Here is a 25,946-nt window from a genome sequence, read left to right as displayed (position 1 = left end):
CTCCCTTTAGCGTTCTAGAAGTAGAGTTGGGTCTGATCTAGGTCGAACGACTTATTTTTCGATTCCGGTCCTTATAGAAACCAAATTGACACCGCAGCTATTCCGCCATTATCAGAATGTGTGGCAGTGAATGACTGCCGCCATTTCAGCAGAAGTGAACACAACGTGAGACATATTCTGATACTGAGGGGTATTAATGGAGACTTCTGAGCTTCCAGACGAACTAAATTACGTTAAACGATACATTTAAATAACTTGTTGATGCAAGGTGTCCACTTGAAACACAGATACACGATGGGGGAAATTGTGATGGTGGATATTTACACTTACAAACACTTTATTATCTAATACTATCTGTGAACAGAAACAAACGATAGTGGTTCCGTAAGGAAAAGTGATATGTATTTCTTTTTATCAATACGAAGAGCCGCACCCTTAACAGATAGGAACATCCTGTTTTGTAAACGTGTAATGAAATGAACTAAGAGCTCGGCGTTTCTTATCGAATTTGATACTATTTTCCACATGAATATGTGTGAACACGTAAATGCACATGCACGTAATTTAATGCATGTTTTTTTCCATGCTTGGATATTGTATTCATGATACATCGGTTTATCCTGTTACACCGAAAGGTCTAAAAAATATAAAGCATGAAGAAAGGACAGGCTTGTACAAAAAAGCAAGTGTTTGTATTATCTTGAGTGAGTGAGTATGGTTTTACGCCGCTTTTAGCAATATTCCACCAATATCACGGTGGGTGACACCAGAAATGGGCTTCACACATTGTACCCATGTCGGGAATCGAACTCGGGTCATCGGCGTGACGAGCGAACGCTTTAACCACTAGGCTACCCGACCGCTCCTTGAACTATCTTGACTAGAGCTTGCGTATTGCGTATGACATACTTTAAATTAAATCCTTGGCTGTCTTGTGAAAGTTTATGAACATTCCTTTAGCTTATCCAAACTCGGTTTAGCAGCCCATTGTTGTACTCCGACACCCTCCGTCACGCACGCGATGAAGACAATGCCAGACTGATATACGAGCAGTAGCACGGTAACATGCACCCCTGACTGTATGTCATTGTAGTTAAACGCTTGGAATACTCTGGGGCACCTAGGACATAACTCAAGTAACCTGCAGAATACATTCACATGCAATTCATTAACTGACTTAGCCTTACACTCCCTCCCTTGCATTGTGTGAACCATGCATGGCTGTAGAATGTTGTCGTCACTTCTTGGACTCTACTGGATAGGAGAACCGCCTGGTTAATGTGTTCGCTCGGTGGTTTATCAACACCAGTGTGGCAACATCTTGCCAGGATGTGTTTATAAATGATTATTAAATGGTGTTCGCTAAATGGTGAATGTATCCTGTCCCATTGGTGGCACTCGTCACAAACACATGCAAAGGCAAGCCAATCGTTCACCGAAGAAAGAGTGAGTGAGTGAGTTGGGTTTAATGCCGCTTTTAACAGTATTCCAGTCATATCGCGGCGTGTCAGCTTAATGTGGGAGGAAAGCCCGAAGTGATGCAGGCCTCAGACGTTTACCACTTAGGTGAAACCCACGAGCACGGGTATGGTGGTGACAAACCTAGAAACATAGTTGGGGCGAACCGGGATTCAAACCCGCAATCATAGGTTTCTGGCGTGCCCAAGGGACGCAACTCTGCACAGCGAATCGCGGCGCCTTAGACGACTGGGCCACCCGTGCCCCCACCCCCAAGAAAGACAAACAGTAATGCCAAAATAGGGAATTGCAAAGGACACCATTTTTGTAACTGATGACATCAGGCGTCAAATTTGGAAATGTCGACACATTTGTCGACAAGAACATAAAAGGAACGAGAACACGACCCATATCGGTCAATGTTATGGGCAACACGGCAACCAATGAGAATGCGCGTTTGTCTGTAAGAGCTTTGGTCCAAGAATCACTCCTTGATAAGTTATTACTATAGGTATAATTTATATCAACGTGACAAACACAGTAGCTTCATCATACTGACCAATAACAAGTGGTCGTCAAAGGCACCTGTGTTATATTTAGATAATACCCTTGTAAACATAGAACGTCAAGGCCAGAAAATAACCAGTCTCGATTATCCGCCGAAACAGATTCCATTGGACGTAAAAGGCAAAATAGGGGTGAAACCAATATTGATATTGGAAAATCAGCGATGTCAGATGTTACAGAAAGGGTAAGCATGTCATACCCTCACAAAGCAAAGACGGATGTGAAAAAACAATTGACTATTTTTTCACTTTGTCCCTTTGCGCGGAAACGGAACCAAGTTGGAATAATGGCTAAAAGGGCACGAGTCGCCATTCGGCTTGTCCCGGAATGACACGAGTGGCCACGAATGACCTTGATGTATCTATATAGTGCGGATGTGTATAATGTAATGGGATGTTTCCACAGTGTGGCAACTAGAGGCGCCTGGGCATCGTGTGGAGGGTAGAATGACACATGTAACATTAAACAGGCTGATGATAGATGGACTATGGATGTTGGATGAGCTGTACAAGTAATGCATCTCTACAGGGGGCCAAGCAATTTAACGTGGCATATTAGTTGCCCTTTAACATACACCATCCTGATTGAATGGAGTGCGGGCTAAAACGGCACTTCAGCAAAAAGTTACCGATTTCTCGGGCGAAAACGGCACCTAATTTGGCGAAAACGGCTACTAATTGTCGGGCGAAAACTACCAATTTCTTGACATTTCCGCCAGACTCTTCCATTGCGTTAATTTGTGTAAGGGTAATTAAAACTTCAAAGCATGTGATGTTTTCACAATAAGTTTAGTTGCGCCTCCCAATCAGAGTCGGCGAGTCAATGGGAATAGAGGGTAATTCCTAAAGTAAACTTGTTTTGAGTACCAAGGTAAAAAATAAAGTAAGGTGCCGTTTTCGCCAGGTAATAGTAGCCCTTTTTCGCTTCAGGCGAGGTGACATTTTCGCCAATCGGCGCCGTTTTCACTCGGTGACGTTTTACTGAGGTTCCCCTTTAGCTATAACCCGATTAAGTGAAGTGCTGATTTATCACGTTTATTATACGGTAGCTCTTGTCACAGGAAAACGATGTTTAGGCTAAATTAATGAAATTGTATTCCTATTTTAGTGTCAAACATCCCCTCTGTATAGAGAGATAAACTCTGGTTCCTGCGCTCAAGCCTATTTTGGTCGAAGAGCCACTGTTTTTCATAATACATATACATAATAGTCATAAATGTTACGGAGACGGTGTTTTGTCCATGTGATACAATTTTTACCACACCCTCAGCAAGCTTTAGGACTCTTTATGATACCTTGTTGAAAAACTAATCTCCCTTTTCTTTATCCAAAACAATTCACTTGTTTGTAAACCTTTGGTAGTCATCCATGTCTATCTTTTAATGCCATAACATCATGTTCAAACCAAAAAATCCCCCTACTCGAAAATTCCGAGACTGACACTAAAGATAGCAGTCGAGTTTCTTACAATCACATGTAACAATTTCTATTCAACCGTATACTCATCGGGGCATACGCGTGTTTATACAGCAGTTTATTTATACCTGGTCATATTATTTTTATCAACCACGGCGTTATAATTGTGAGATGGGATCAAGATTCTGTGTCTGAAAATATCCAAAGTGATAAAGCATTCACGTAAAGAGTAGCATTGTGGCAGCTTTATGTGCATCGGGAAGATAAGTACTTTAAACAACATACACCGGTCTAATCCTGTAACGCTGCCCTGATAACCCTGGGCAGCTACGTCATGTGCACAGAACCACACCTTCCCTGTCGACAATGACCACGTAGTACTCCTTTGGACTTGACACAAAACATCTATGGGCAATAGGACCCTACTCCTACAGTTCGACACAGAGAGGGTGGACAGTCGGATGTTCTAAGTTTAAAGGTGTTTCAGGGCGATAGTAGATCGGATGTATTAAGTGTAAAGGTGTTTCAGGGCGATAGTAGATCGGATGTTCTAAGTGTAAAGGTGTTTCAGGGCGATAGTAGATCGGATGTACTAAGTGTAAAGGTGTTTCAGGGCGATAGTAGATCGGATGTACTAAGTGTAAAGGTGTTTCAGGGCGATAGTAGATCGGATGTACTAAGTGTAAAGGTGTTTCAGGGCGATAGTAGATCGGATGTACTAAGTGTAAAGGTGTTTCAGGGCGATAGTAGATCGGATGTTCTAAGTGTAAAGGTGTTTCAGGGCGATAGTAGATCGGATGTACTAAGTGTAAAGGTGTTTCAGGGCGATAGTAGATCGGATGTACTAAGTGTAAAGGTGTTTCAGGGCGATAGTAGATCGGATGTACTAAGTGTAAAGGTGTTTCAGGGCGATAGTAGATCGGATGTACTAAGTGTAAAGGTGTTTCAGGGCGATTTTATTTTAACTTATCGACTCCAAATTCACCCTTCCTTTCCCCAAAGTTGTGTCTGCGCTTAATTTATACATTAGTGTCAAGATGGCCCATTATATTCCAGGCCGCCAGGAGAGCATGGGAGAGGGCGGGGCCGTTTTGTATCAGACTTTACAGATTCGCAAAATGTTAAATAAAATTAAATGTTTGAGAACATTCTGATTTCTCCCCACCGAGTAATGAAAAAAAACTTACACTGCATCACTATAAACGGTTTTATGTTTCACTCCACCGATAATACTTAAATGAAATTACTTCACAAATATAAGCGACACGACCCTTTCCATAATCATAACAAATCTCTGCTAAAAGCAGATTCTATTATAGGACCCCGATCATATCATCAGCATGTGTTTATGAATCACATATTTTTAGAATTTATTTTTATCCTTATTTACGATTTTCCAAAGATTCTCCGTACATACAATACTTAAAAAAGCGGATGCAAGTTTGTAGATAAATGGAACAATATATATGCACACAGGTGCAAATTGGACAGCAGAATACCGTGAAGGTAGGAGATATTTTGAGACAACTTTGTTAAAATTAACCAAGTGAATGTGTTGTAATGAAATTGGATTGATTTTTTCATTCACTTTTTACTGTTTGGAAGATTATTCAGATGCAGCAGATAGCATGGATGACAGGAGGTGATGATGGTGCACGTTGGTTGGTAATTACTGCGAAACTGTAAATAGATTAATCACAACAGCATGGAACAGAGTGGGTATATTACCGCTACATTGTTGGAAGGCATCGAGGTACGATGCACCGAGATGGACTTACATGAGATCGGGGAATATTTTACATGATGGTGTAAATGCTAAATGCTAAAACATCACACATAACGTTTCAAATATCGTCGTAAATACAAAAAATGAAACGATTTACATGTACGTATCTATCTTAACTGCCGGGCGAAAGAAAGTATTATTTATACACTTAAAAATTGGATTGGACCAAAAAATACAAGCATTATCAAAACGTTACAAGACTGAAAAAAAAGTTGTCGAAACACTGCAAACTAAAAGTCCGAAAGATAGCTATGATACCCCTATGAAATAACCATTTCTTGTTTGTTTCCTTTTTAGCCATTTATACATTATTTACGTTGGTGGGTTACGTTAGTTTCTCAAACAGCTATATACGGACTCCATAGTTGGCTCTCGTTATTTAGCCAACAGGTGGTACAAAAGTGTACCATATCCGGTTATATCTGCGCATGCGTAATGTCCTCGATTACGACTTTGCCTTCAGCAACGTATGCCTGTCGTAAAGGCGACTGACAGGGTCGAGTGGTCAGGCTGCTGACTTGTTTGATGCATGTCATCGTATCCCCACTGCGTAGATCGATGCTCATGATGTCAATCACTAGACTGTCTGGTTCAGATTCGATTATTTACAGACCGCCGTCATATTTAGCGGGAATACTGGGAGTACGGCGTTAAACAAAAACACAACGACAAAGGATAATGTTGCTCGGCAAAAACGTTGGTCTCCGTGCATGTTGTTTGACGACCATTAACTCGGTCACCCCTGATGTGAAAGCCTTTTATAAAATTAAGAGCAATCGGTTTTTTTATTACAACTAGATGTATAATGTTAATCAGAAGTGAGTGGTGCAGTGTAGAAATATGCTCCAGTCACAAGATCCATCTTCGCTAAATTTGTCCCATATCAAGCTCTACCGCGTGTTGAATATTCAAAAGAAAAGGCTTGACAATATCAAGCTGGTCTTTAAAGACAAGTATCAACGTATATCATCTCTAAAAACTTGAAGCTCCAATCTGAATTATTACAAATACAAACATAAAAACAAAATAACATAGTATTCCAACGCGTGTGTGGGAAATCTGCAAATAGCACAAATTCAGTATTAGCACCCAGCACATGTTTCAACATAAACAAGACACGCTGGCATTAACAGTAGCAAACTGAACCTTCACAGAACTACCAGTAAGGCAATAAAGAGCATATGTGAGGTCTTGGGACCTCCACTGAGGTCAGATACTGGTGAGAGCATGGGTGGGTTGTATATAGCCTGTATATACCGTTTGATCATCGTGTGATGTGTTCATGTAAATGAGGTTTGAAATTTGTTTTAAATTCGATACCACATTGATGCTTCTTGAAATAAGTTAGCATATGTACAAACAACTGGGTTCCGTCTAACGTATTTTTGTTTGATGTATATTTTACCATTAGTTCATGGCGTATGCGAAAGAGAGATGTAACGCTGTAACTATAATGCACATCCCTATTTTGACTTGTACCGTGTATTCCCGTTTTTTTTCTTCAGGTGAATAGTTGACTTGCCTTTGCGTGTGTTTGTGAATGGTGCCACAAGTTGGCCAGGATATTCTTACCTTTTCGCGAACACCTGGTATCATCACTATTTGATAGTGATTCATTAACACATACTCATAATATAGTCGGAATTGTACAACGTTTTTGACGATTTATCGGAACTTTTTTATGTTTGGTAAAAGATCATAATTGTTTTGAAGATATTATGCACAGTTTCTCTTTGGAAAGACTATTTAATAATCACATACCTAAATATGATAAATGATTAGATTTTGATGGATGTTAGAAGTTAATTCCTCGCTGGAACATCGCGGTCGGGGTATGATGACACAATCAACCACGTGACACGTCATACCCACCCGATTCCGAGTCACTGCTACATGATATATTTCATTATTGTCTTGTTGAAATAGAGGAAGCGGGTTGTATCAATAACAGTGCCGATCAATTCCGATTTTTTCAGACGGGTAAACATTTTTTTAATGAAAAAAACAAATTAAAAGAAATCTTTTTTTTCTGATTTCAGTGTTAGGTGATAGAGGCCGTATATCCGATGTTAGCAGACAAGAACCCCAGTCTCCTCTTTGTTCGGACCCACGTCTATAGTGTAGAGGACGATGAGCTAGTTGTCCAATTGTGGCGATAAAGGCCAGTCTTATGGTGCCTTTGCTGACAATGACGTCGGTTCCTCATGCGCCTTTCTTACTGAAAACCTATGTCTTAGAACCCATGACGACATGGACGCCATTCCCTTCCCTCCACTGTTGAACCCTGTCTAAAGGGACGTCATTTTCTCCAGTGCCAATCTTATAGAACCTCCAATAACACAAACGTCATTCTCCCCGGTGCCATTCTTGCAGAACCCATGACTACATAGACGCCATTTTCTCCAGTACCAGTCTCAAAGAACCTCCAATGACACAAACGTCATTCTCCCCGGTGCCATTCTTGCAGAACCCATGACTACATAGACGCCATTTTCTCCAGTACCAGTCTCAAAGAACCTCCAATGACATAGACGTCATTCTCCCCGATGCCAATCTTACAGAACCCATGTACCGATCTGACCGAGGTTTTGATGACAAGGGTGCCATTCTCTCCTCCAGATATCATGTCAAGGACGCCATTTTCATTACTGTCGGCCTTACAGAACCAATGAGAACAATGACGCTATTCTCTCCTATATCAACCGTCTGTTAGAGTTGACGGAGGACAAGGTCTGCCCTTAATATTGCTGCAGGTTTCTGGCAAGTGGGAGGGCTACGTCACTTACCCTGTAGCTGGTTGCTGGCAGAACGCGCCAGAAAATGCACAGAATATAAACATTCCGATTCCTGCATGATGTACATGTTATTGGCGTGGGAACCGTGAACACCTTCCGTGCCACCATGCAGAGTAACACGCACCCTTTAACTGTGGGACTTGGCCCTGTCATTGATGTAGTCTCTTAAGGCTGGTGGAAGTTGGCAAAGTGGGTTTCACCTTGAAGAGCAAAGTTCGAATACAGCCTTTGAAATACGCGCCTTTCCGTTACATATGGTCAGTCTTATTTCCATTTTGTCAATACTTCACGTGTACTTCACTACAAAGTATTGACATATTTCTAGCAGTCTCGGTGCCGTAGCCAGCCGGGGTGGGTGTGGGGATGGGGTGGGGGGTGGGGTGGGGGAGGGGGGGGGGGGGGTGGGGGGGTGGGGGTGAGGGTGGGGGTGTGTGGGGTGGGGATGGGGGTGGGGTGCAGGCAGCTGCTCCCCCTGGATCTTTTATAGAAAACATTTTTCCTTGTGAAAGTTAACTTGAACTTGATACGTGTACAAATATTTGCCCCCTTGTAAAAAACTACGGCCTTGAGTCTAGTATTATTTACATCTCATATCTCTTTTTTAGGACCATATTTTTATCTTTTTTTTCAAATACTAGTTAGGTGATTTATGTTGATTTTGAGACAAAACTCAATTTGACATATTAATTATCACTATCGCCACGGGTTTCATTGTAATGACATGTTTTAACCATCAATATGTACATGTGTATATATATAGAGAGAAGAGCAATCTCGATAAAATCAGATATGAGTCCTCGCTACCGCTTAACAAAGATCTTTGTTTAGCGGTAGAGAGAACTAGGATTTGATTTTAATGAGATTGATTCAGAGCTATACGTAGGCCTCATCAGCGCGTATTAAATATCATTTCTACATGGGATGCAAGACGCTGCTCACTCGACAGGGCTCCGTTATTGCGATCGTAGCGTACTTGATTGTCAATGAAATTGACTGGGTTTATAATAACACAAACTGCTTGATCGCATTTGTATTACTGTAATTTGGTAGTCTTGTTTCAGGTACGTACCTACGATCGTCGTGGGTTCCAAGTAATCACAACTCCAGCACTAGTACTGCGTCATATAAGCAACGCAGCTTGTATTTACGAAACCCGTATAACGTGGTATGCAACGCTTTATTTTATATTAACTCAGTTGTGTTCTGTACGTGATATTTTCCATTAGAAAGCTTATACTCAATAACGTGTGTTTACATTCACTACTTCCGCTCATGCGCACTACATGCTACTTCCGTTTGACAAGCAAGCCTCGATTTAGTTACATGTGTTTACATTCGTATTTCCGCTTATGCGCAATAGCGACGTTATCGTTCGCCATGTGTGTGCTTTGCTCAGCCGAGAAAATCCCACCACCTCCCTCCCGCTTACAGTGTCATGTTGTGCTTTAGAAGTATAATGCCGTTAAAGTCCTGGGGAATTTGTCTTATTCCCCATCATCGTTGTGTGTACAACTCATTGTCTTTACCAACCATTCAGTAATGCTGTAGCTGTCAGTAGGGACAGGGAGTCTCATGATGATTCAAAGAATTTAGTTAAAACATATCCATAACGTTTCCTTGGATATCCCTGTATATTGGATATATCGACTTAGCTCTATTATCGCTTTGTTGAACTGGGCCCTTGCTTGAAAACTTAAAACTATCCCGCATTGGATGGGCCAAGGCGTATATTGATCTATGCGTCTTTGGATGAATAAACGTTGAGGCAATTACGAATACGAAGAATGTGAAAAGGAGGTGAGGTGAAATGGGATTTAACGTCGCGTCCAAGAATTTTGCACTTATACAGCGACGTGCATGCACGTGTATGTGTGTGCGCGGCTGCTTGTACTAGTCCGGACTGATGCCGATTTATAGTGCTAGCTCACTGAGATACCATGCCGCAGTTTAACATGAATACCCCACTCGGACACAGTATACTCCGAGCCTCCTTGTTTTAGCCCCTTAATGCCGAGCGGTAGACAGGGTAGACATCTTTTAACGTCTTTTGGTATGATGCGGTCGGGGATCGAACCTCGGACCTTCCGCTCTCCGGGCGGACGCTCTACCATTAGACCACGGAGGCGGTCAAATGAAAAGGAAGCATTTCAAATGCTGTATCTCAAATATATATGACCCAGAGATTTAAAAAAAATAATCTCCAGAGTCCACGGAGGTTCCCACAATTATCGACTATATACTCACTGTGTCAAAAATAAAAAAAGATATTTGATATTAGGAGTTTCGCGTGCGGTGCAGGTAGACGTGTGTCAGTCAGGGCATGTTGATGCTGCTGTCGCGACACAACGTTGGTGTAAATGTCATCCCGGATGCTGAACTGACCCCTGACCTGATACAGAAGCATTTTCAGGCGCATTTCCTCCATACTTTATAACGCTTGGATGAAACTGCTGACACATCACTTTTGTATGCTTGACTGTGGCGGCCCTGAACAATGATAAACTGCGCATTATTTCTCACAGTGTGGTGTGTTTTCCTTATGCATTTAAATTATAAAAATAACACAAACTTGATATTAACGGTAATATGCATATGTATAATGATTGTAATGATATGGTTATTACTTTAAATTTTTTTTACATAAACGGTTTTTTACATAATAATATTTTTCGGAGCCTGTCTGGAAGGTATTATCTCATCAACGGGTGGTATATGAATGATAAGAACTTTAATATTAGATTTTAAATGTTGTTCCCTTTAGTTAGGGTCACACCCTGCCGGGCAAAGGAAAATATACACCTATGTGTAGAGGTGGCTAAAAATGAAACAAACAAAAAATGGTTATTCGATGTTATTTATGTATTTGATACGGGCATCCTAATTTTTTAGTTGTGATTTGAATTTTAAGTTTGCTGTGTTTTGGCGTCTGTTTTTAACCTAATAGTCTTTTGATAACGTTTGTATTTTTGTGTTCAAATCCAATTTTCAAGTGTATAGTTTCTTTTGCCGGCATCTTATAAACGTTTGCTGAGGCATGGAAAATTAAACTGAAATAAGACTTCTAACCATATTACCATGTGTCCCAAAGTTTTTTTTTACCAGCTTGCCCTATAACCAAAGTGTGTTGAAGCATATTGGAATATAGTTTTCATCCAATTTAGAATTGTTTCAAAACAATTTAGTTCATAAATATATCAGTATTATATAATAATTCTTTAGTTTGAAATCACTAGTTGTATTATCACAACGTAGGTTAACACCGTGGATATTCGGAGTTGGATTGGACCCCAGCAACCGGTGATATCAATCACTGGTTTGTCTGGTCCAGATTCGATTAAGAACATGCCGACGAGATAAAGCTGGACAATTTGTGAGTGAGTGAGTTACTTCGTAGTTAGTTAATGAATGATTGTGTGAGTGAGTGAGTTACTTAGTAGTTAGTGAATGAATGATTGTGTTAGTGAGTGAGTTACTTCGTAGTTAGTTAATGAATGATTGTGTGAGTGAGTGAGTTACTTCGTAGTTAGTTAATGAATGATTGTGTGAGTGAGTGAGTTACTTCGTAGTTAGTTAATGAATGATTGATTGAGTGAGTGAGTTACTTCGTAGTTAGTTAATGAATGATTGTGTGAGTGAGTGAGTTACTTCGTAGTTAGTTAATGAATGATTGTGTGAGTGAGTGAGTTACTTCGTAGTTAGTTAATGAATGATTGTGTGAGTGAGTGAGTTACTTCGTAGTTAGTTAATGAATGATTGATTGAGTGAGTGAGTTACTTCGTAGTTAGTTAATGAATGATTGATTGATTGAGTGAGTTACTTCGTAGTTAGTTTATGAATGATTGTGTGAGTGAGTGAGTTACTTCGTAGTTAGTTAATGAATGATTGTGTGAGTGAGTGAGTTACTTCGTAGTTAGTTAATGAATGATTGATTGAGTGAGTGAGTTACTTCGTAGTTAGTTTATGAATGATTGTGTGAGTGAGTGAGTTACTTCGTAGTTAGTTAATGAATGATTGTGTGAGTGAGTGAGTTACTTCGTAGTTAGTTAATGAATGATTGATTGAGTGAGTGAGTTACTTCGTAGTTAGTTAATGAATGATTGTGTGAGTGAGTGAGTTACTTAGTAGTTAGTTAATGAATGATTGTGTGAGTGAGTGAGTTACTTCGTAGTTAGTTTATGAATGATTGATTGAGTGAGTGAGTTACTTCGTAGTTAGTTAATGAATGATTGTGTGAGTGAGTGAGTTACTTCGTAGTTAGTTAATGAATGATTGATTGAGTGAGTGAGTTACTTCGTAGTTAGTTAATGAATGATTGTGTGAGTGAGTGAGTTACTTCGTAGTTAGTTAATGAATGATTGTGTGAGTGAGTGAGTTACTTCGTAGTTAGTTAATGAATGATTGATTGAGTGAGTGAGTTACTTCGTAGTTAGTTAATGAATTATTGATTGAGTGAGTGAGTTACTTCGTAGTTAGTTAATGAATGATTGTGTGAGTGAGTGAGTTACTTCGTAGTTAGTTACTGAATGAGTGTGTGAGTGAGTGAGTTACTTCGTAGTTAGTTAATGAATGATTGATTGAGTGAGTGAGTTACTTCGTAGTTAGTTAATGAATGATTGTGTTAGTGAGTGAGTTACTTCGTAGTTAGTTAATGAATGATTGATTGAGTGAGTTACTTCGTAGTTAGTTAATGAACGATTGAGTGAGTGAGTGAGTTACTTCGTAGTTAGTTAATGAATGATTGTGTGAGTGAGTGAGATGTATCACGGGCTTTATCACGGCGGCTTGCAATGTATCTGGACCAGACAAACCAGTGACTGACAGAATGACGGTATCTTCACGCCATCGGGGTACGATAACACGCACATCAACATAGTGTATAGTTATAGCGTACAGCTAATTCAATCAGCTCTTATGACAAGCATCGGGCATTTCTGACCTATTCTGACCTAGAACCACCACGAGTGAGGTTTGAATCGGGAAAATGAAAACCCCCAACAGCAACAACAACAACAACAACAACAACAACATAAAATAGACAAAGATCAGTCCAACACCAAAAGAAAATCCCAATTACACAAAGACAAAATTTCAAATTTACCAAATGAAAACGTAAGGTACATATGAAGTGAATATAGACCGCAGAGTCTGGCACCTCCGTTTGAATTGATCTGACCGCCTCCTTGGTCTAGTGATAGAGCGTCCGCCCGAAGAGCGGAAGGTCCGGGGTTCGATCCCCGGCCGCGTCATACCAATAGACGTTAAAAGATGGTACTTGTCGTTACCCTGCCTGGCGCTCGGCATTAAGGGGCTAAAACAAGGACTGGTCGGAGTCAGTATACTGTGTCTGAGTGGGGTATTCATGTTAAACTGCGGCATGGTATCTCGGTGAGCTAGCACTATTAATCGGCATCAGTCCGGTCTAGTACAAGCAGCCACACAAACACACACACGTACATGCACGTCGCTATATAAGTGCAATAATCTTGGACGCGACGATAAACCCAATTTCACCTCACCTCATCTAGAATTGATCTAGAATCAAAATCAAAACTTAGAGAATCTTCGGAAAGTTTTTTTTTCCAGAGAACTACCGCCAAGGCTCTTTTCTCAAGGTTTCCGTATCAATAGATATAATCTCAAACTCCCGCCGATTGTTTTTGCAGAGGGAAACTTCGTTATGTTCCCAAGAGAGCGGTGTCTGAAACTCATTATCGGAAGTTAATGTTAATATCTATGGCAGGGATCTTTTTCATGGTGTCATTCCGTGTGTGGCCAGGATCGCTTGCTTCATGAATGAATTGTGACGGTAGCCGCGATATTACACAGACTCAGCAAACATCAAGGCCAGGGAACGTTTCTAATGCTTGTTAAAACGTTTACCGATTTTTGGCTGTGACGAAACTTACGTCCTCTGCACTCAATAGTTCTGATAGTATCTTCGTTCCGGATCTAATGCATTACCCAGACTTCGGTTCGTTCACACTACCAGATACGGCCGATTTTATTGGTTTTGTTATAGAAGCCATTAAGACTAGCGTCTGTTTGTTTCAAATTTTTTATTATGCGTTTTAAAACGTCGGGAAAATGTTCAAAGTAGTTCCGGACCATGACTCTTGGAATATATGTGTTTTATTAAAACAACACCAATCTAGGTTTAAAAAAAAGCAATTTCAACTGGTTACATTCCTCAGTAATCAGCTTTAGAGGAGAGATATGCATTCTGCATTAACGGGTTTTTATAGACCATAAGGCAGTCTAGCCAAAGCGAAATATAACGAAAGTGGCGCAAAACAAAGCTATTGAAATCCTCCGCACTGAGAGGGGCGGTCGGGTAGCCTAGTGGTTAAAGCGTTCGCTCATCACGCCGAAGACCCGGGTTCGATTCCCGACTTGGGAATAATGTGTGAAGCCCATTTCTGGTGTCCCCCGCCGTGATATCTCTGGAATATTGCTAAAAGCGGCATAAAACCATATACACTCACTCACTCACTCCGCGCTGAGATGGAGTTTCTTTCCATTACACGAAGGCAAGTTCTGACCCCTGTTCCACAAAGCAATCTTAGAGCTAGGGTTGTCGTAAGCCTGTGTTTAAGTATGGGAGTTACGATCATCTTAGCGCTAAGATCGCTTTGTGGAACGGACCCCTGGAGTTTCGGAAAAATAGACTTACGTGCGCCCATATAACGTTAACAATTGATGGTATTTTTAACTGGGATATTTAGCTATAATATAATATTATTACCTATATGACACACGGACACGTAACGAAGATATATAACATATGTAGGTTCAAGTCCCGTGGAAAGCCCTTTCAGGGCCATGTAGGTTATATGAACAGTTTATTGGTGGGGCGTAAAGTGCACATCCAGCAGTTTAGTGTTTATGGCGGAGTATATAGGATATAAGGTATAGTCCAGCAGAGTGCCGTTGTACAAAGTGATTTCAGCGCTAAGGTGATCGCAACAGCCATACCTTAACTTGCGGCAGTCGCAGCGCTAAGGTTGTTACATATAACGGCACCCAGGGTGTTATGTACAACGATACAGTCGCAGCGCTAAGGTTGTTTTATCATTTAACTAAAGCATTTATCCATGACATAAGCTTATGACATAAAAACATGTATGTCATACCCCAATGACATAAGTATGCAAATTAGATATGCAAATTAGATAACCGGAAGTGGGACTTTTTTCGTCGGTGCACGTGAGTAGGTGTTTACAAACAACATGGATACCTTTGATGTTGGAGACATTATTTCAATTATTCTGCAATTAGTCTGTTCAAGTATTTTGTTTAAAATAATCCGAGGAACTTTTTTTCTCAGCGAAGGAATATTCCATAAAGGAGTTAAGAGGTTGTTTATTTTGGTTTACACGGCTATGGAAAACATGTATCACTACGCACAATCTATACGTAAGATTTCGACAAGTTGCTGATGTTAATGTTTAATGCAATTATTCCTTAATTGGGAAGCAAAAATGTGAAAATGATAAATAGAATTCATCACTGGTGTTTTTTTTAATATGGGAAATATCAAGCAATATTTCCCATATTAAAAAACACTCGTGATGAATCCTCTATATATACAACGGCACCCAGGGTGTTATATACAATGACACAGTCGTAGCGCTAAGGTTGTTATATACAACCTTAGCGCTACAACGTTTAACTGTCGTAATTCTATGTTAAGGTATGGGAGTTACGATTACCTTAGGGCTAAGATCGCTTTGTACAACGGCACCCAGGACTACAGATACTATTTTGAGCCATTTATTGAGTACCTACTCACCTGTCATCATTCACATTGGATATTGATAGTTTTCTGTTGGTATTCAGTATGTTCCACTCCTTTTGGTCAGTCAGTTGGGGATTTTTAAAACCAACAGTAGTTGTAACATTGTAAACATATCAGGTTGTATGTGCGAGGCGCGGGTGACCAGTATTCTAGTCATGCATCAGTTTAGCGCGACTAGTTTACTCTTGTGTACACTGCACTGCGCTGTTAAATTACAAACTCAGTCTACGAAACCAGTCTTGGGCACGTTAAAGTACTAAGTTAAACTGCGGTGTATGTAGTTTGCACATCCGCAGTCTATACACTAGCAATCAGCAGCAATTACCCTACACGTGCCATGCTGACCGACGATAGGAAATAACACTGATACATGGAGAGTCTGTAATTGCGAGAAGATATTTTGTTGTAGATACTAGGAACGGCTTTTAACAGATATGTAAGTGAGATTTCCCCCGATATACAGGTACTGCATCGGTTACCACGTCGAGAAGATGTAGCACAGTTAAAGACGGTGTCCTGTTACATGGTTAATAGGCACGTTACATTACAAGCAGAGAAAGCACAGGGTGAGTGAGTATGGTTTTATGCCGCTTTTAGCAATATTCCAGCGATATCACGACGGGGGACACCAGAAATAAGACTCAGTGTGTCCATGTAGGGAATTAAACCCGGGCCTTCGGCGTGACGAACGAATGCTTTAATCACTAGGCTACCCCACCGCCCGAGAAGGCATAATACGATTTTGATAAGTTGTGCGTGCGCGAAGCGAGATGTGGGCATGCTATTGTATAGCAAACATCTTGATACTTCTGTGCAACAGACTAAATGACCATACTTATGTTTGTTTGTTTGTCGTTTAACGCCGCACTCAGCAATATTCCTGCTATATGACAGCGGTCTGTAAATAATCGAGTCTGGACCAGACAATCCAGTGATTGACATCATGAGCATCGATCTACGCCATTGGGATACGATGACATGCATCGAGCCTGACTGTAGTTATGTAACAAAGATAAGGTTGATAGGGGCATTGAAGGAGTTGAACGTCCAAAGTTACCAAACTGGCCAAGGTCGTACACACGTTTACTTCTGAAATCAAACCCATGGGCATGGATATGGTGTTTAAAGAACAAGGTTTTTTTTAATCGGGGCGAATACGAGGAGCGGCTCCTGGTGTGAAAAAGGAACACAACTCTACACAGCACATTCTTCTCACGATGTACGCCATGGACACACATCAAACACCTACGTGGGCCTGGATTCAAGGTTAGAGAGGGTCCCCAGCAACTTATGCTGGTCGTAACAGGCGACCAAATGGTTTGGTGGTCAGGCTCGGTGACTTGGTTGATTTCGACTTCGTATCCCGATCACTGGATTGTCTGATCCAGACTAGATTATACACATGCCGCCGGTATGTACATGTAGCTGGAATATTGCTGAGCGCTGTGTTGAACAACCCGCACACACATACACACGCACGCACGCACGCACGCACGCACGCACATTACACGTCGTTGCACAGGTAAGTAGCAAACTATTTCAATTTAAATGTCAGTACTGTGACGTCAGGTGACGTCACTCTTAATGACGTATTGAGCTCATCACAGGCTTTCTTTCCCGTGATAAACTATCCACAGATGACTGTATCTGTAATTTTATTAACAGTCATTTGAATATGGAAAGATTATCTGGGATCTAATGAGTGAGTTTGGTTTTACGCCGCTTTTAGCAATATTCCAGCAATATCACGGCGGGGGGCACCAGAAATGGGCTTCACACATTGTACCCATGTCGGGAATCGAACCCGGGTGTTCGGCGTGACGAGCGAACGCTTTAACCACTAGGTTACCCGACCGCCCCTTATCTGGGATCTAAAGTCCCCTAAAATATAGTTTGTATTTTGTTAATGCGATGTACAGATATAGCTTTCATTGGATTGAAACGTTCTATGATTCAGAAGAACTTTCAACAAGGACGTTATAATAGACTGTTTGTATACAACCCCCCACTGAGTGTACTATTCTCCATATCACAACGTCCCCAAGAAACCATGCTTCCGAATTTGACAAATGCATTGATGGTAAAATTCACTAAACTCCGTCATGCACAAGAAACGGCATTTGTGACGTCCACAGAAAGCAATTACACAAACTGGATCTTAACGAGTTTAACGACGCACTGAGCAGCAACAATGCCCATACATCGCCGTCTAATGGACAAAAATTACAGACAAAATATATCATACATTTCTATATTCGTAAACAACGTACGTGAATTGCGTACTTGCATTGCGTCTGTTTATTGCAGTGCACGCTTGTGAACATGCTGTGAAATTGCTGCTTTTTTGTTTACTTATTTTTTTAAATAATCACAAAGACGATAAGCTGACTCTAATAACATGTATATGCATAGATATTTGAAACTCTTACATGCTCCAGTGACTACATATATGTTTTCACATGCAACTGATGCCCACGTCAGCAGCACGAGGCTTAATGTAATTGAAATTTGGGTTCAGTTTGAATGCTGATATGCCCCAAGTAAAACACTTTCTAAAACCGCGCTGACCCCCGTTGACAATTCAACTGTAGAACGCCTGTGCATAAATGATAGTTTTGCAAGTCATGAGAATATTTTTTCTTCTCCAATGCGGTTCAGACTCTTGACATGATAGTACTATATTACGTAAATTAATTTTCGTTGACCTATTTAGATTCTAAGTACTGCAGACCCCGTGAGTGTAGTCTTTGGGGTCTTTGTGCGGCAGTGTCCTGTATATGATGGGGCAATGATATAGAAACCGCTTCATTTGCATATGCATAATTATGTAAGGAAGAGAATATTTGGATGTCAACTTATTTATTATGAGGTGTTCCTCATGATAAAGAAGTTGACATCCATATATTCTCTTCCTTATGTGAATCGCTTCTAAATACCTTTCAAAGGCCTCATAATTATGTATAAGGGGAGGATTCTTTCAACAGCGGTTGGTTTGATCTAAGATAGCGTGTAGACTTGACAGTTATATCATTGAGCATAAACAACGTAGACTTCAGATGTGTATACAATAATATCATACACAGTTTGTATACATGCATCTATTCTTTCAGTGTTTTAATGTCATTGTCGAGTTTTCAGATTTATTCCTTGATTACTAATGCAGGCAGCATCCATAAACCTATAAAGCCAATCTCAACAACAAGATTTGAAAATTAAGATAATTTGATAAAGAAACATTTCCATGTACATGTTTATCATTAATCAGGACTTTGGCACGAAGCTGTAATACCCTTTTTAACAATTAAACTACTCCAAAATCAAAATTTGAAGCAACTTTTTGTAAAAGTTTTCATTCGGCTATACCTTCCAAGGAACAAACATCAAATAATCATTATGATTCAAGTATATACAACTATATTATTTACTCACTAATAAATATTGCAAGCACTTACTGCATGGTTGTTGATCTGCAAGTTTTAGATATCCGTCGACAGCTCAGCGCTATGGATACCCTCCACCTCTCAGACTCGACACACAAGCATATCCCAATAGAAAACCGCAAGTTGACTGTTTCCGACCGCTTCTAAACCCGAGATATTTATTACCAAGGGAGCTAACTCTGTTAGACGTAATCGGGGCTGACTTGTCAGCGGGCCAATGTTTCCATTCAGTTTCTAACTGACGCTCATTTGTCGTTGCCAGCCAGTGTTGCTCAGTTGTGATGAACAAGACAAAGGGTTTTAGCTTATATATAATTCAAACTTTAGTTCCCTGCATGTTTTGGTAGATGTATTTTGCAAAACTTATTTTAGCTACTATTTCTGCAGGAATGTAAGTTTGTATCGACTGTACAATTATGTCATATATGTATATGAGCGGATTAGTGTGATATTGTATTTGCTGCAAATTGTTCCGATAGGAAAACAGTTCGCTTGAGTTGTATCACGTTTCAATCATTAGTGTAAAGTAGTTTTTATTATAGTGATCGCACAACAAAAATACTAGTCCTGAATGTGTGACGATATTTATGTCAGAGAATAACTATAGATCTATATATTTGTCGCATTGCCTTAAGAACCGTGTAACTAATACTCTATGCTAACAAACTAGTATATAATATTTGTTTCATGGTTCTGTGTATATTGCCTAAGTTGAATTCACTTCATGGGTCACAGGGGGAGGTCGGGTAGCCTAGTGGTTAAAGCGTTCGCTCGTCACGCCGAAGAGCCGAGTTCGATTCCCGACATGGGTACAATGTTTGAAGCCCATTTCTGGTGTCCCCCGCCGTGATATTGCTGGAATATTGCCAAGAGCGGCGTAAAACCATACTCACTCACTCACTCATGTGGGTCACAACCGCTGAGGAACAGCTGATGCGGAGGATTCTCCCTGCTCCAGCCCCCCCCCCCCCCCCCCCCCCCCCCGGCACCCTACTGCGTTCATATCTAAGTCTCACACATGCATACTCCATACAGTAGGTCAGTGTGTTAGGTACTACGAGTTTCAACATCTGCTCTCAACAACTGTCGTGAAACACAAACCAATCATGCGAAACAAATGGATATATTTTACATCCTTTGGATTTTGTTATTTAAAGAAACATCGACGCTGTTGTATTCATGTTTACATCTGCTATTGATTTGAGTCAGGAATACAACACGACTGAATGTACCCAACAATGCCTCGCAGGGTTGCATAGGTTTTAAAAACACGTTTTCAAGCTGTTGCGGCGACCTTTGACCTCGGTCGTTATCTGAATTTTTTACTTCCGGGAATTGCTTTCATCTGGGAATTATGGGATCGTTTATAACATTTTGTATAAATATTTGCTGATAAACCGCAATTACGAGGCTGCGATAAACAGTGCCAAATAAATTACTGATTTGTATTTAAGTATGACGATACGAAAGTGTAATCTTATTGCCGGATAGAGATTGTTGATGGTGGTGGTGTATGGCGACTGTTGAAGTTTGAGGCTCAGATGGGATATATAAATATACACATTACAAAAATATTGAAGTCTGAAAACCTCTCTTTGTTTCAAGAAATCTTGAACTATATGCACTGATCACATTTTAAGTTTATCCAACAATTTTGAATAAGTATACATGAGGGAGGGTGAGGGGATTTGGTGGTGTGTGTGTGTGTGTGTGTGGGGGGGGGGGGGGGGGGGGGGGAACAGGTGGGCAATGGTTACCAGATAACACAAGCTATTAAACGTTTCACGTGTATGCAGTTCGTATGCAGCTCATAATGCGAGACCCGTGAAGATCCGGGTAGAAAATAGGTCTTCAGCAACCCATGCTTTCCGTAATAGGCGACTAACGTGATCGGGTAGTCAGGCTCGCTGACATATTTGACGTATCCCAGTTGTGTAGATCGGTGCTCATGACGTCAATCACGGGTTTGTCTAGTCCAGACTCGATTATTTACACACTGCCGTCATGTAGCTGGAATATTGTTGAGAACTACTTTAAACAACAAACAAACAAATCATAGCGCGATACAAAGTCGGACAAGGAAGGTTTGTTTCCCGCTGCTTGTGTAAAACAACAGCAGTGCTGAACAAGTCACAAATGACGCTATCCCTTGTAGTCACATTGTCTCTCCTCAGACGATTATCTGAGAAAACCCCAGCCTGGTTCCTTGGGTATGCTGCGCTCGCGCTCAGCGTAGCGCCAGCGCAGCACACCCAGGGAACCAGGCTGTTATTCTCGTGTTTATTTCAACAGCATATTTAATTTAGGTCTTTGAAAGGCATTTAGAAGTCATAAAGATAAGGAAGAGAATATATGGATGCCAACTTATATGAGGAACACAACGTTTAGGAGTATATACTTACTCCTTCATCAGGCGAATAAATGCTATGAGACAGATAACATATATATGTACCTGTAAGAACAACAAAAGTAATAAGATAACGCAGATGAAACTTAACAAGGGAAGCCAACGGATAACAGATAGGTGATAAGCAATGGACAAAAGGAAGCCAACACTTAGCCTGATGAAGGAGTAAGTATATATACTCTGAAACGCTGTGTTCCTCATAACAAATAAATTCCATAAATTCTCTTCCTTATATTTAATTTATTTTTCATATTTTTGAAATTAAACGTTGTACCTGCGAATAACCCTATTCAAGGAGGAAGCTTGCGCGCGGATATGTCAAAGACAGACATAGTTGTACCCGGTCTGGTTGCCGTGTGAGCCGACAAGCTGTATGAACATAAACATTAATATGACCTGGCGAGATCGTTATGAACGTGTATCACAACAAGGTCAACACAATACAGACAGCGAGTTTATCACTGACCTGATTTTACGTGCGCTTCATAGAATTTGTTCAAGTGTCGGGTTCCACCCCTTGAGAGTGAGTGAGTCTCAAGCTGTTTTCAGCATTCTCCCTTTTTAAGAATAACACAGTGTGAAATTGATTCAGGGGTCGTCAAAGGACAGAGCGTCCTGTAACACCGCGGGCCTACAGTGGTGACACAGCAATATCCCCAGATATAGGTCACTGCTGCAGGAGTCGGCTTTCCTACAGTCAGTCAAGCTGTACACACTCAGTGTCCTAGTTCTAGTCCTAGCCGCACTGAAAGTAGTTGTACCACCAGCACTGTCTGTACCATAGTGTGCACATATACACGTTGTGACACTCGAACAATGTTAGAAAGCCACAGAATGTGTCCATGAAACGTGCAGGCCATCTTCCCGAGGCAAGAGCGTCCACTACCATTTTTATCAAAGTAGGCTTTGATATAGGCTAGTGGACACGCTTGCCTCGAGAAGATGCATGCTGGCTAGCGATTAAATACTTTTATTTCACTTAGATATAAATAAATTGTTTTATCTCGCCATAACATTACCTATTGATGGTATAAATTCGACATACGATTTGGATAAAAAATTATATTTTCATATGTCAGTTTATTGTATCATTGTGATTTGATTTTTTTTTATGTTTTGAAGGAGCTTAATCTTTCAGATTGCTGTTCTGCATAGTTTATAGTGCCTGTCGCATAACACAGTATATACCCAACCACGCACAACACACACACCCGCACGCACGCACGCACGCATACACGCACGCACGCACGCACACACACACACAAACAAACGCGCGCACACGCACATCTACTACCTAAAAATATAACAAGGGTCCTGGACGATATGAAGAAACTGTTAAGAGGGTACATACATTTCGAATCGGATACATCCGTGTCACATCTAAATCGGGTTTCAATAACCTATTTCAAACTTAAATGCAACGTGTTTAATATTTTTCTAGTTCAACAGAATGCAAAGGATCGCCCACTTCAACATAACCGACGAAACAAATCACGTGATGCATACACACCTGGGAAACACACCACAAACTGTATGTCGATCCGGTCAAGACCGGCCATGAAGCCACCAAGCCGTGACTGTCCACGTATAGAAAGATTGACGTCAAACATTTTTATTACTTGTATCATTAATACTGTATCTGTCAAAAACATTGTTGGGTCTGACGAGGATGCGATATATGTCACACGAACAATATGAATAGTATAGGTAATAACGACATGTATGCCATGTGACATTTTTACTCGTGTCATGAAAACATGAATTTTGTCACGTCACTCTATGAGATTTTTAAACAAGAAGATCAGGTGTTTTATCCATTAATGATTTATTACCCTCCCCGCGAACGTACTCTGAAAACTCAAGTGTCACTGAAGCAGACTGAACGGAGGAGGTTTTTTCAAGTGAAATAACGTGTTTTTGCCAATATCAGTTTCGTGTTTACAGGTCAATGAATCCTGGTGATGAAAGCGGAACGGACTGACTATATCCTCCTCCCAAAGCCACGAAGGCAGAAGGGAAATTGACATCCCAGAAGGGATAATATTACTTGCAAGACTAGGAGGGATATTTGCATATCCAGATGGGATACTGGCTAGACCAGAATGAATAATGTATATTATTGGTAAGTCCAGGGGACATTGTCAAGACTAAGGACACTGACATGACCACATATATCATTGCCAAGACCAGTGAGGATATTGTCCAGACCAGTGAGGATATTGTCCAGACCAGTGAGGATATTGTCGAGGTCAGTGGGGATATTGTTCAGACCGTTGAGCATATTGTCAATACCAGAGAGAATATTGTCCAGAGAATATTGCGAGCGTGTGTGTGCCAAGTGAAAGTCGAGTCTAGTTGTATCCCCTTAAAGTCGAACACCAGGCAGGGTAACAATAAGTACCGTCTTTTGACGTATTTTGGTAAATAAGGCACCCGAGGATCGAACCACCAACCTTCCACTCTCAGGGACGCTCTATCCACTACACCACGGAGGCAAACGATCACTACAAGTAGACCATGAGATCACATTTATCAGTTTCAGGGAACACAGGGCGAATCAACACATGGCCGTTGAGAAAAGGACACGGTGTGGATGAGAACACCGCTCAAATGCAAACTTCAGGCCCTGCTGTGTCATGGTTCCAGGGCCCTATTGCACAAAGCGATCTTAGCGCTAAGATGATCGTAACTCCCATACTTTAACATAGGCTTACAATAGTTGTAGCGCTAAGATCGCTTTGTTCAAGTGGGCCCAGGACATAATGTGACCCGTGAAGCAACCCATGCTTGTCGTAAGAGGCGCCTAACGGGATCGGGTGGTCAGGCTTATGTCCTGGTTGATGCATGTCATCGTATCCCAAATGCGTAGATAGATGCTCAATCACTGGATTGTCTTGTCCAGACTCGTTTATTACCTGTATGATGCCAACCGATGGCACCCGTCACAAACACATCCAAAGGCAAGTCAATTGTTCACCTGAGAAAAAAACACATGGTACAAGTCAAATTAGAGATTTGCAGCGGACATAATTTTTGTCACTGATGCGTCAAATTGGGAAAAGCCGTCCACATAACCATAAAACGTTTTTAAAGCTTTACTGGGGCCTTGAATGTTGTAACCCTGATCAAACAACTTTGACATCTTCGTGGAAAGAACACAAAGGAAAGTGGGCCAGGCAAACCGGTCAAGACTGGATGACACAATCAGTCAAACAGTAGAATCATTGTATTTCATGGATGGGATATATGCAGGGCTAAACAGCCATTGTGTTGGGTTGAAGGGGTGAAGGTTGACCAGGATGCATCCTCCGGAAGTGTGTTGCTTAGCAACATGATTATATTGGTGGGATTCAGAAAGTGAACACGTTCACATTGCTGGACTATCAACTGTTGTGTTATTTATTGTGTTCAACACATATGGTTGTGGTCAATAACACAATGCGATTTATTTAAAGAAAGAAGAAGAATACTGTATTATACGAGTTCTAAACTTAACATTACATTACAGAAATACGCCCCTGCTACATTTTACAGTATAGACCGTGCTTTGAAATGTTATGTTTATTGCCTTTAAAACCATAGGTAACTTTGTTCTACATTGAACACACAATGCGTATATGCATACAGACACTATCATGAAATTGGACTCTGTTATTTGAAAACAAATACAAACACAAATCCTGATAATATTTAACTTATATTTCTTTTATTGGTCATGATTTTTCCAAAAGGATATATGAAAATGGAAAACCGTCCTGGCAACGGTACATGCCTGTAACATAATATTATTGAATTAAAGCAGTGATTTGTTGCCGGAGAGACAGGGTGCTCTGTACTACCGTGGTCTGGTGGGTAGAGCGATTGTGCGGAAGGCCGCGGAAGGTCGGCGGTTTGATCCACGACCGCGTCATTCCAAATGCCGTTTTAATAATATGGTAGTTGTTACCCTGTCTGGCGCTCGACACAATCTCATTAAAATCATATCTAAGTTCACGCTGCCGCCAAACAAAGATCTGAGGACATCCCATTACGGGTCACGTCAGAACGACCTTTCGCGAACTTTGACCAACCACTGAAATGACTAACAAGAAGTCGACATCAGCCAATTAGAAAGCAGCTTTCTCGAGCACTCGTTTCAACCTGGCGACTGCCATTTCAGACTACGCTTGAAAAATGTGTTGACACAGTTCTCGATTAAAATTTTGAAAACCGAACAAACGAACATTCCGCAATGTCTAATATATGGTTGAGATTGTATGGCAGTGCTTCCCACGTACTGTGCA

At 40.9% G+C, this 25,946-nt stretch overlaps 1 protein-coding gene across 1 annotated transcript in view; it reads right to left on the bottom strand.

Annotated features, from left to right (window-relative positions):
- Positions 1–19,411, bottom strand: part of LOC124142380 (peptidase inhibitor 16-like) — a 67,349-nt gene extending 47,938 nt beyond the window's left edge. The window contains exon 1 of the mRNA XM_046510813.2: positions 19,269–19,411. Within this exon, the coding sequence (XP_046366769.2) occupies positions 19,269–19,273 (5 nt within the window). The 5' untranslated portion in view covers positions 19,274–19,411. The remainder of the gene's footprint in view (positions 1–19,268) is intronic.
- Between the last annotated feature and the right edge of the window lie 6,535 nt (positions 19,412–25,946).

This window comes from Haliotis rufescens, unplaced genomic scaffold (assembly GCF_023055435.1).
Source record: "Haliotis rufescens isolate VD_foot unplaced genomic scaffold, xgHalRufe1.0.p SCAF_2, whole genome shotgun sequence".
In the NCBI taxonomy this organism is placed as follows: domain Eukaryota; kingdom Metazoa; phylum Mollusca; class Gastropoda; order Lepetellida; family Haliotidae; genus Haliotis; species Haliotis rufescens.
This window is presented reverse-complemented; position numbering and strand designations above follow the sequence as displayed.